Genomic DNA, 12370 nt, shown 5'->3' with positions numbered 1-12370 from the left:
GGCAGGCTACCTGCCGAGAGCCAGGGTCACTGAATTAGGTTGTGCCACGCGGTATACCGTCCTGGCCAGAAACTGCTACGGGGACTTCCTGGACGTCATGGAGCAGGCCAAGAGAGCACACCTGAAACCATATGAGGAGTAAATCTGGCTTGGAACTCAGGTAACAAGAACGAGGGGAAGAGCAGATCTCAGGCCAGGGGTTTCCAGATGCCCCCAGCCCAGCGCTAGGACTGTTTTTTTTTGGTGTCTCTTTTGTTTTACAGAAGGCGCTGTGTTTGTAATTGCAGGACTTGCCAAGTAGGCCGCCACGTCCTGCTCCAACCTGTGCCCAGCAAGTTCCAGAAGCCTTGCTTCTGGTCTTTGCTGGTTTGAAGGGAGAGGCTGGCAGTAAAAACCAACTGGGCCCCCTGTCCAGGCAGCAACCTAAGGCTCAAGCACGCTGAGGAAGGGTGATGGTAGGGCACTGCATGGAGTGGGGGGCTCTTGTGGCCTCAGTTTTCCCTTCTGTAAAATGGAGATGATGATCCTTTAGGATAAATCGTAAGGATCAGAAATAAACACACCGTGCTCATCGGGACCTGCACAGATTATATTTATTTTTATTATTAATGAAAGGAATAACTCCATGACTTTTGTTCTTACTTTAGAATATATTGAGTTAGGCCTGCAGCACCTCCTCCTACCCCTTCTCCAAAAATGTTGCTGCATGAAAGGCTGCTGCCAAAGTATCCGGATTTCTCTATTCCAGGTAAGGGAGGACTTTCCTTCCTTCCTGCTGGTTTTAAAAAGGGGATGGTTCCAATTTCTCCACATCTTTGCTAACGCTTTTTATTTTCTGCTTTTTTTTTTTTTTTTTTTGATATTAGCCATTCTAACGGGTGTGAGGTGGTATCTCTTTATCAGTTTGATTTGCATTTTCCTAATGATTAGTGATGTTGATCATCTTTTTTATGTGCTTATTTGCCATTTATACATTTCTTTGGATAAATGTCTATTCAAGCCCTTTGTTCATTTTTGAATCAGTTTGTTTGCTTCTTTGTTGTCAAGTGTTTAGAATTCTCTATATATTCTGGATACTGATCCCTTATCAGATATACAATTTGCAAACATTTTCTCCCATTCTGTGGGTTGCCTTTAGATTCTCTCATACACTGTAGATGGGAATGTAAAATAGTTCAGCTGCTATGGAAAACAGTATGGTGGGCTCTTGAAACAATTAAAATTAGAATGACCATACACCCAGCAATTCCACTTCTGAGTATATTCTGGAAAGAATTGAAAGCAGGGTCTTGTAGAGATATTTGTACACCCATAATTATAGCAGCATTACTCATAGTAGTGTAGCCCAAGTGTCCATCTAAGGATGAAGGGATAGGCAAAATGTCATCTATATGTACAATGGAATATTATTCAGTCTTAAAAAAGAAATTCTGACACAACCTATAAGACAGATGAACTTAAAGGACATTATGCTGAGAGAAATAAGTCTAACAGAGAAAGAAATAACATGATTCAATTTATATGAGGTACTTAGAGTAGTCAAAATTAAAGACAGTAAATTAACAGTGATTGCGAGGACTGAGGGGAGGGGAGAATGGGGATTCTTGCTTAATAGGTGCAGAAGTGCAGTTTTACAAGAGAAGAAGAGTCACGGGGATGGGTGGTGCTGTTGTTGCACAACAGTGGGAATGGACTTAATACCACTGAACTGACACATAAAAATGGTTAAGATGGTGAGTATTAAGTATGTTTTAGCACAATAAAAAATTGTTTTCTAAGTAGAAAAAAAAAAAGCGAGTGGGATGTTTGCAGTAGCCCCTCTGCCTCGCTGGGCCACCTGCCTGCAACTTGTGGGGCTGGTTTATCTTCCAGGTGCTAGGTGTCCTAACCTTGGAAGAGCCCTGATGGAGGACCCCAGACCTCCGGTGAGGTGTGGCTGCGCTCAGAGGCCAAATGTGTTATGCAACGGGAGGATTTATCTAGAGCCACTCTCTTCAGTAAAGGGCGTGGAAGGGTAGAAGTGGAGAGCCTCCCAAGGAGAGGCACATATTAAGGGGGGCTCAGAAGCTCGCCATTCTCACCTGAGAGCCCCTCACACACCCCAACGGGCACGAGGGAAATTTCATAAGATAAGCGTCCTTTTCACTGCCACCTGCACCCTGACCAGTTGGTGATAACATGTCATTCACGATAAAGGCCGTTTATTGTCACGTGAGAGTAAAGAGGATACACTTCTCGGCATGCTGCGGCTTCTGTGGATGTTTTCCAGGTTATGTTGACCTTGCTGGGTGGGGCCCAGCTCTTCCCGATGCTGAGGTAACATTGCACACCTGGATCGGGCGCTCACTGAAGCCCTAGCCCGGCCATCTAATGAGTCGGCCCCCATCAGCCACCTTGGGTTGTGGCATGGCAGTCCCCAACACTGGCACAGGGCCATGCCCACCCCAACCCTGCTGTTTCAGAATCCCAGTCCCCAGGAGAGCCCTGGCACACCAGCTGTACTGGTTTCCTAGGGCTGCTGTAATGGTACCCCAAACTGGGTGGTAGGAGACAGCAGAAATTTATTGTCTCATACTTCTGGAAACTAGAAGTCCACGTTCAAGGTGTTAGCAGGGCCATGTGCCCTCTGAAACCTTAGGGGAGAGTCACCCCTTGCCTCTTCCCCACCTCCTGGGGGTTTGCTGTCAATCCTTGGCAATCTTCGATGCATAATTCTAATCTCTGTCATCATGTGACTTCCCTGTGTCTCTGTGTCTTCACATGGCTGTCTTCTAATAAGGGCACCAGTCACACTGGATTAGGGCTCACCCTTCTGCGGTATAACCTCATCTTAACCAGTTACACCTGCAACATCCTAGTTCCGAATAAGTCACATTCTGAGGTACTGGGATTAGGCCTTCAATATATCCTTCTGCGGGGGGCAGAGTGGGGGGGACACAATTCAACCCATAACACTGGCTGACCTTTTATCACTGACAGGCACTCTCTCTGACTTCACTCTGCAGCCACTGGCATGAAGAGTAAATCCAAAGCAGCTCCTGGGGCAGTGAGGCCATTGTTATCAAAAGACTCAAAACTGCTGGGCCAAAAGATGAACTGAGCCACACCTGAGCTGAGTTTTTCCCAAGATGAGAATTTTCACCTGGGCTCCCTGGCCCCCCCCCAAGTTTCCATGGGTGGAAATCAGGAGTCATATCTTGGATGAAAAAAAGAACTGGAATGAGGAAAAAGTTACATGTTTGTTTCACTAACCTCCAAGTGAAATATAGTATTTCCTTTGTTTATGAATGTAGGCAACAAACCCCAGCTGTACCTGTCACCTTAACCCAATAAAAATCCCAGATCTTTTCACATCATGTGACATTTGTTGCAAACAGCTTGAAATAATGTTAATGTTGATCAGTACTTTATAATCACAGTTGTCATTGGAGCTACCATGTCTACTCTCTAACACTGTTCTTCAACATATGTATAAGCAAACACTTACATGGCTAATTCACAAATTTGTTCTTTTTAGTATTTTGATAGTATTTCAATATAATTAGCTCCCTTTGTAATCTCATGTATTATACTTTATGCCTTTAAACACATTGTTCTGAGAAGAGGTCCATAGGTTCATCAGACAGCCAGAGGGTCTGGGGCACAGAAATGGAAAGGAACCCTGTCCTGGGAAACAACAAAAGACGTGTGTAAGGGGTGGTTGTCATACCAAACAACACCCCAAACCTAATGGGGTGTGGCATGACAATGCATCCTGTTATTAAAAGATAACGTGATAGAGGAATGCTATTGTGGAAAAACATTTCTGATACAGTACATGAGAAAAGCGAGACCATGAGACGGGACAATAACAGCAAACCCATGTACACACACACACACACACACACACACACACACATCACTACAATCCTGTTTTTCTGTTTAAAAACAAGGGAGGAGTGGGAAAGGGAGCTAACCCATAATACTAACAGTGATTATTTGGATGATGGTGTGATTGGTCCTTGTTACTTTCTTGTGGTTTTTTCAATTTTCCATAGCCAACGGGTATTGTTTTCATAATCGGGAAAAAATGTTATTTTCCTTATTTGAATTGATAAGATCCTTATTTGAAGTGATTAAAAATATCTTTTAGAGATTGCATGTTTAAAGAAGAAAGCCATGACTCAACAGAAGTTAGCTGCATTCTCTTTAAAGGGCCGGGACCAAGCTCAGTGAACAGGTGGGATTTTTTTCCAGCTTTCCTAACACCCTGGGAGAGTGAGCCCACAGCCTCAGGAAGGAAACCAGGAGACAGATACCTCACCTGCCCAGGGCCGTGTGGTCCAGGCTGCTGCATCTCTGCTGGCCCCTCAGAAATGAAGAACACAGGAAGCAGTTCTGCCTGCTCCCCTCTCCCACACCCATAGAGTTTGCAGATTACTGCTCTAGACCCAGGGTTTTTGAAGTCTTTGACCATGAAATTAGGGGATGTCGGGAGCGAAACCACTTCTTGCAACTGCCCTCATCTTGATTTCACTCGTGGGATCGAATCTTGTCAATATTTAAGTCACTAGCTAATTCCTGGCACTGACCTTTAAAAAATGACTTGAGCAGTAAAACAAAAACACAAAACAACAACCCAGTAACAGAAATAACAAAATCGAATAAAGGCAATTAAAAGATTGTCTAATAGTATCTAATTCTTCTATAACTTCATGATTAAGGTTATCAAGTTCAATGTGCATATCAAACTCCTTTTGTTGAAACAATTCCGCATTGCAATTCTTTTCCTTAATCTTTATCCTTTCTGTTTCTCCCTAACCTGTAATTTCTAGAGCATCGTCTGTCAGGGGAGGGAGAGAGGTGATTTTACTGCACAGCAAATTGTCATTATTAGCACAAGCTGCATCTGTAATGAGCTCATTCTTGCTGCTAAAAGCAATTCTATTACCTGATAAGACAAAAATTCCCTCGATCTGGAAATGCTGAAGAAATGGAGGTTGTGAGTTTGTATGTTTTCTTATGACAATGGGGCCTTTGTGGGGATAGTTAAAGTGCTCCTTTGGGGTCCCTTCTCTCTCTTTGTATTGGAGAATTGACAGTTTCCCCGGAGGTGGGATGATGGGAGGGGATGCCTTGGTTCCCTGTCCCTGTCCCACAGAGTGGTGACTGGTGGCTCCAAACAGGATCTCAGTTACGGCTTTAACCTTGTTCCAGCACAGCTGTGAAGCGTGTGGCCAGGAGTCAGACACTCCTTGAGTTCAGAGCTCAATTCTGCTTTTTTCTGGCTGTGTGACTCTGGGCACTTTCCTTAATCTCTCTGAGCCTTAGATCTCTATTTTGTAAGGTGAAATAACAGAAAAGCCAACCCAGTCTCATGAGTTATGAAGAGATTAGGCATGTAAATCTGTGCTCAGTAAATACTATCAATTACCATTGGGGTAAAGGGTCTTGGGGACATTGCTAGAGCTGACATGGGTTGTGGGTGGGAGCGTGATGAGCCCACACAGTGAGTTCTCAACAGAAAAGTGTTCAGAACCAGGGCTCCTGGCCCCTACTGAAGTGTTCTTTTCACTGCTGCACTTTCCTTCCAGGGATCCTAACCCTGCGAGGCAGGCAGAACAGGTGTAATTGGCCAATAATAAATCTGTAGCAGCAGCCCCGCTAATGTGCTCGTTTATGTCAGACTCTGGTCCTTTACCTGGAATAGCTTATTTAATTAGTATTACTTAGTTTAAATACTTTCATTTAACAGATGAGGAAACTGAATCACGCAGAGGTTAAACAATTCACTCAGGGCCATTTTTCCCAGAAAACAATACAGGTGGCTCCTTCAAAGGCATATATATCCCCGACAAGAGCACCATGTCAATAATTGGACTCAAACTGGGTCTGGCTTCTCCAAAGGCCGAGAAGAAGCATGTTCTCCACCTTTCCTGACCAGCCCAGGGAGCCATCAGGAAAAGGCACTAGGTACTCCATGACCTAGAGGAGCTGGCCACTCAGCCCCAAGGTCTTCAGGCCTTGTTTCCGGTTTGTGTTCTGCTGAAGGTCACACCAAAGGCAGCTCTCCCCAGACCTCTCTGTCTGCCTGGGACATCCCCCTGCCCTCCACACTCCCAGAACCCAGCTTCGGTTTACCCCAAATCACTCCTACTTGCTTAAACTCAACTCAATTTTGGTGCGTGCGCTTAAAGTATTTTAAAACCTATTTGTCTAAGGGCATTTCTGACTCATGATTTGTGTACACATTTATCACATCCGCAGCTTTGTGAAGTTTGGAGGTGTTTTGTTTTCCTCGCTTGTCCTTCTTTCCCTCATTTTACCTACTTCTGAACATTCTGAGGATCTCTTAGCCAGTGTCTGAAAAAGCTTTCTGTGAGGTTTATTGTCACGAATGCAGCATTTTGTCTGAGTGCCACCTCAGCCTCTTACCCTGAAGGTGCTCACCCTTTTAACAGGACATAAATCACTAAAGCCCTTCCTTCTAAACCGGGGGCTGAACACTTTTTCTGTAAAGGCCCAGATAGTCAATATTTTAGGCCATATGGTCTCTGTTGCAACTACTGAATTCTGCAGTTTTAGCAGGAAAGCAGTGATAGACAATATATAAATGAATGTGTGGCTGCATTCCAATAAAACTTTATTTATAGACACTGAAATTTTAATTTCATATCATTTTCATGTATCACGAAAGATTATTTCTTTGAATTAAAAAAAATTTAAATGTGAAAACCATTCTTAGCTGGAAGTCTGTACAAATCCAGGTGGCCCATGGGCCCAGGTCACTGACCCTTGCTCTAAACCAGAACTTAACCCAAGGGGTTGATGCTAGCCAGGATCTAGTTGTAAGTGATTTATTTTGTAAGCAGTATGGGTCAAGCAAGTGCCCTCTTGAGAGAGAGACCCCTTGGGAAGATCTGGGGAACAGAAGCCCCATGCACCCCAGAAAACTGAAAATGTAGCTCAAACCCACTGCCAAGAGGGAGAGTGACCAGGGTGATGTGAAGCTCAGATTAGCCGGGAGAAAGCCTGCAATTGCTTGAGAGAAAAGGTAGAAACAAAGGCCTGTAGAGGCTTTTCATACCCTGCATTAAAGTTAAAATCTAATTTAGATGAAAATGGATGCATAGAAATTAACTGTGCATGCGAGGCTTTTGTTGTTAGGCTGTGTACCCTGTAATGATAGCTTTACCAAATTTATTCCCTTGGCTTGAAAATAAAGATGCTTTTTGAAATTTGATTTTGTTGTTTTACAAATCGTTTTAGATTTGTGAATCAGGCAGACTCCATTTCTGATCTGCCTCAAACAAAAACAGGGCATTAAAGTGTTTCAGATTCAATCAAAGGCTTGCTGTGAGCGGCACAATATTAAAGTAACAGAAAAATCAATTCAATTTTTATTTGGAACATGATTTGTCACAAATAGCATTCTAATAGATAACACCGATTATATGGTAGCAAATGTAAATTATATATACCGAGCTTACAACTTTGTCAGAGTCATCATTAAGGAATTTGACACATAAGCAGGAGAACAATAAATGTCAACGGAAATATATATCAGTTAGGTACAAATGCGATGCTGAAATGAGTGATGCTGGCACACGCTTATACTTATAAGTAATAATATGCAGTCTAAAGTAGCTTGCGTTTTCAAACAAGATAAGTTGTCATTTAAAATATCTCATATTTCTGAAGGTCAGGAATGAACGGCACTATTAACATTAAAAGCTGGTAAAAGAAAAAGCAATTTGTTGTTCATTTAGCATAACATTTTATGAAATAGCTTTGTAAAGTATTCACATTATTTTTTCCCCTATGGAGTCTGAGAAGACAGGATGAAGATGCTCCGTTCTTAACGAAGAGCTTTGTATTGCATCTTTGGTGCTGGTAACATCTCGGTTCAGTAAGATCTCTGTGGAATTACAAGGTGTGTGCCTGGGTGGGTAAATGCTAAGAAATAAAGCTGTTTACCTAAGGGTGGTCTCGGCTGGCTCCAGCAAGATGCTGCCAGGCCCTGGGTTTGGTCCTCATCAGTAGTGCCACCGACACAGGGATGACAGCAAGACACTGAGGGCAGGTGGCAAGACTGTCCAAGACTGAAGATGGAGAGTTTTGATGTGACAGACACAAGTCCCCATGAGTAAGAGGAGAGAGGCTCTTGCTGTGTGTCTTGGGGACAATGGCAGATAAATCAGGATTTGAATTCAAATACAGATGGGGACGATCTTGGGGTCTTAGAAACCTTTCACCAGTGACCCCTCCTACTAGCCACAGGTCCCGAACTCCAAAGTATTGTAAACCACCCCCCTCTCTCCTTTTTCTCCTAAATTTGGATAAAAGATCAAAACTACCAAGAAATAACATTGACCAACACCATTGTAACAACCAGCTGGAATTAGCAAAGATGAACATTTTGTCATATTTGCTCCAGCTCCTTTTGTAATGACAAATAAATATAACACCACTGATAGAGGATTTTAAACGTCCTTCTTTTGATATGTTGTACCACATCTGCAGTGAGTAGTAGTATTTTGTGAACAGAAATGTACTTACATGGTAACCTCTCTATCTAAGTGGCATCTTCCTGACACTTGCTTTTCTCAACAGGACATTTGGGAGATCTATTCATGATGATATATATGGACCCTCGCTCATTCTCTGTCGTTGATGAAGTTGTATTTTGGGTAATCAGAATTTCATTTGTATTCCCTCAATTACTAGTGAGATGAATCTCAAACATTTATGATTCAGGTATCTCTTTGTGTGTTGCCTGCTCATATCATTTTGTCCACTTTTCTATGTGGCTGTCCTTTTCTTTATGCATTCTGAATACAAATCCTTTGTTGGGTCCACTTCAAATACCTTCTCGGAGGCTGTTCTTGTCTTCAGTCCTGTCCTTGGTGTCTCTGTTACTCTTAAAGAATAGCTCAGGCCTCCCTGCCCCTCCTGCCTCATTTATTGGCTATTTATCATGTGCCTGGCACTGTACTGAGTGCTATGCATGCTTTGTCTTATTTAATCATCACAGCCGCCCTGTGAGGGAGGGATACTGTTATTCCCACGTGTGCTGAGGTTGAGAAGTGAAGAAGCCAGCCCACGTAGTACAGGGAAAGAGACAGCTGGGGCCAAGGCCGAGAACCTCTGTTCTATAATTTATATTAGTTTTACAGAGATCTAGGAAGTCTAGAAGGTCTCAGACAAAGACCTATTTCACTGCACCAGGTTGAGATTTTACATGCTGTATAGGGCTTCAAGAAAAAAAATTTAGAAAACATAAAGAAAAACGAAGAATGAAAGAAAACCCCCAAAGTATTGAGCTCAGGCACTTTGGTTCTGCTGTGAATTCGAGGCATTCCTGTAAAGGGAAGGGTGGGCTCCTTCTGGCCTCATTCTCCGAAACTCAGGGGCTGACTCACCTGCTGTTCTCCTCAAGCCCCAGTCCCTGTGGCCATGACGCCATTCACAGAATTGCTCAGTGAAGCCATTTCTGGATTCTCAGAATCGAGCAGTGGATGGATACTCCCACTCTGCCCAACAGGTGTGCCCTCCACTGCCATCCTAGGCCCTGAAAGTGCCTCCCTCATCTTCCCACCAGCCTGTTTACTCACTGGGGCCCCAGGAATGAGTGAGCAGGTCAGCTGGGAGCTATTGGGAGGCCATGAGTGGGCAGGAGGCCAGCCTGGAAGGGCCACACTCTGCACAGGCCCCAGCAGCTCTGCCTGCTGTGGCACCAAGCCCCCCAAGAGCTCAGCACAGACTCCTACCCGCTCCTTGGCCTTGAAAGAAGACCACGCAGGCTGAGGCTCTATCCTGCTCAGGAAGGAAAGCCGAAACCTAGCGCTAACCAGGTGTGAGGTAAGGTGGGTGGAGCCCTCCGGGCAGCCCCTGGGGTTACAGCATCTGCAGAATCTTTGTATGAGCTGGGGCCCAGGTCGGGGTGTAGGCCCTGCTCCAGGCCCTCTCACTAGCTTTCTGGTTTTCTCCCAGGGAGAGGGATAAGTTGGGGAAAATATCTGCATACGACAGAACATTGCAATTTTCTTAATATTAAACAGTTCTTTAAAGTAAAAATTATATCAAAAAGATGCCTAAAATTGACACACAACTTGGACAATTCACAGAAAAAGAAATACAAAAGGCCATTAAACACTGAAAAGATGTTCACTCTCATTCATAACAAAACAAACACAAATTACAACATAGGGAAAAGCACTTTTAGCGCCTAATTGACAAAAGGTTTGACAATTTACCACATTGGTGAGGGTGCAAAACACTCTCATGTTAGAACAAACCATATGAAATTGTCAATATTTGAATTTTTGGGCCCCCAAGAGTGGCAGTTCAACCTACTGTGTTGTTGGTTGGAGTGTAAATTGGACTGTACTTTGGCAATACTGATCAAAATAAACATCCTAAACATTTCTTAGACAAATTTGTATCATGTTAGAATATCATAAAAGGATAGTAGTTGCATGAATATTCATAAGAGGAAAATTTTATATGTCCATCAGCAGGGACAAACATACCACATCACATCCCTCAGTGGAATCTGTGAAGCCACACAAAGAATGAAGAAGCCCTTTCTGGACCATTAGAGAATAATATCAAAATTACCGTTAGTGAAAAAAGCAAGGTGAGAACGGTGCGTGTTGTATGCTTCCATTTGTTTGAGAAAAAAAAAAAAAAATGGTGGGGTGGGGCTGGGGTGTGTGAGATGGGTACATGAATATTTATACATAGAATGTTTCTGGAAAAAACTCAAGTTGTCTCTGCGAAGAGGAACTGAGAGGCCCGAGGGCAAGGCTGGAAGGAAAGTACCCTGTGTATGAGCGCTCTTCTGCGTTGTTTGCATTTTGTGCCGTGTGCATGTAGTAACTTTTTTTTTTTTTTGCGGTACGTGGGCCTCTCACTGTTGTGGCCTCTCCCGTTGCGGAGCACAGGCTCCGGATGCGCAGGCTCAGCGGCCATGGCTCATGGGCCTAGCCGCTCCGCGGCACGTGGGATCTTCCCGGACCGGGGCACGAACCCGTGTCCCCTGCGTCGACAGGCGGACTCTCAACCACTGCGCCACCAGGGAAGCCCTGTAGTAACTTATTTTAAAGCCCTTCCTCCATGGTGCAGGTAGGTTTCACCTAAATAATGCTCAGAGCTTGTCACTCATGCCACAGGCTGCTCTCACATGGGGTCTGCTCTCTCCCGCAGGATGCTGAAAGCTGAGTGGGCAACATGTGGAAGCAACCTTTTCAAACAGGACAGAATTTCACTGTCTAAGGATATAAAATACATTAGGACAGGCCACACCAAGTGCCCTGAGAGAGATGGTGGCAGAGGCGGACCGGTGGGATGTTCTAGGCATTACCTGTGGCCAAGTGGTTCCAGCCCCCCAAATCTTTTCTGAAATGTGACCCCAGAACATAGAGAATGTCAAACTAACACCTCAAGATCAAACTAATACTTCAACATCAAAACAAGCCCATTAAAAATTTTATTATCATAAAGATAAAGAGGCTACCACTTTTTTTTTTATCATTTCTTCTTTATTTTTTAACATTTTTATTAGAGTATAATTGCTTTACAAGGGTGTGTCACTTTCTGCTTTATAACAAAGTGAATCACTTATACATATACATATGTCCCCATATCTCTTCCCTCTTGCATCTCCTTCCCTCCCATCCTCCTTATCCCACCCCTCTAGGTGGTCACAAAGCACCGAGCTGATCTCCCTGTGCTATGCGGCTGCTTCCCACTGGCTATCTATTTTACGTTTGGTAGTGTATATATGTCCATGCCACTCTCTCACTTTGTCCCAGCTTACCCTTCCCCCTCCCCGTATCCTCAAGTCCATTCTCTAGTAGGTCTGCATCTTTATTCCCGTCTTGCCCCTAGGTTCTTCATAACCATTTCTTTTTCTTTTTCTTTTTTTTTAGATTCCATATATATGTGTTAGCATACGGTATTTGTTTTTCTCTTTCTGACTTACTTCACTCTGTATGACAGTTTCTAGGTCCATCCACCTCACTACAAATAACTCAGTTTCGTTCCTTTTTATGGCTAAGTAATATTCCATTGTATATACGTGCCACATCTTCTTTATCCGTTCATCTGTTGATGGACACTTAGGTTGCTTCCATGTCCTGGCTATTGTAAATAGAGCTGCAATGAACATTGTGGTACATGACTCTTTTTGAATTATGGCTTTCTCAGGGTATATGCCCAGTAGTGGGATTGTTGGGTCGTATGGTAGTTCTATTTTTAGTTTTTTAAGGAACCTCCATACCGTTCTCCATAGTGGCTGTATCAATTTACATTCCCACCAACAGTGCAAGAGGATTCCCTTTTCTCCACACCCTCTCCAGCATTTATTGTAGATTTTTTGATGATGGCC

General features: G+C 43.6%; 1 protein-coding gene across 1 annotated transcript in view; it reads left to right on the top strand.

The window, feature by feature from the left end:
* Positions 1–142, top strand: part of SPMIP5 (sperm microtubule inner protein 5) — a 4275-nt gene extending 4133 nt beyond the window's left edge. Inside the window, 1 exon segment of the mRNA XM_024755914.1 lies at positions 1–142. This exon segment is cut by the window's left edge and continues 24 nt beyond it. Within this exon segment, the coding sequence (XP_024611682.1) occupies positions 1–142 (142 nt within the window).
* The last annotated feature ends 12228 nt before the right edge of the window (positions 143–12370 follow it).

Source organism: Neophocaena asiaeorientalis, unplaced genomic scaffold (genome assembly GCF_003031525.2).
Source record: "Neophocaena asiaeorientalis asiaeorientalis breed wild unplaced genomic scaffold, Neophocaena_asiaeorientalis_V1.1 scaffold85, whole genome shotgun sequence".
Classification (NCBI taxonomy): domain Eukaryota; kingdom Metazoa; phylum Chordata; class Mammalia; order Artiodactyla; family Phocoenidae; genus Neophocaena; species Neophocaena asiaeorientalis.
Note: the sequence above shows the minus strand (reverse complement) of the source record. Positions and strands in the feature narration are given on the sequence as shown.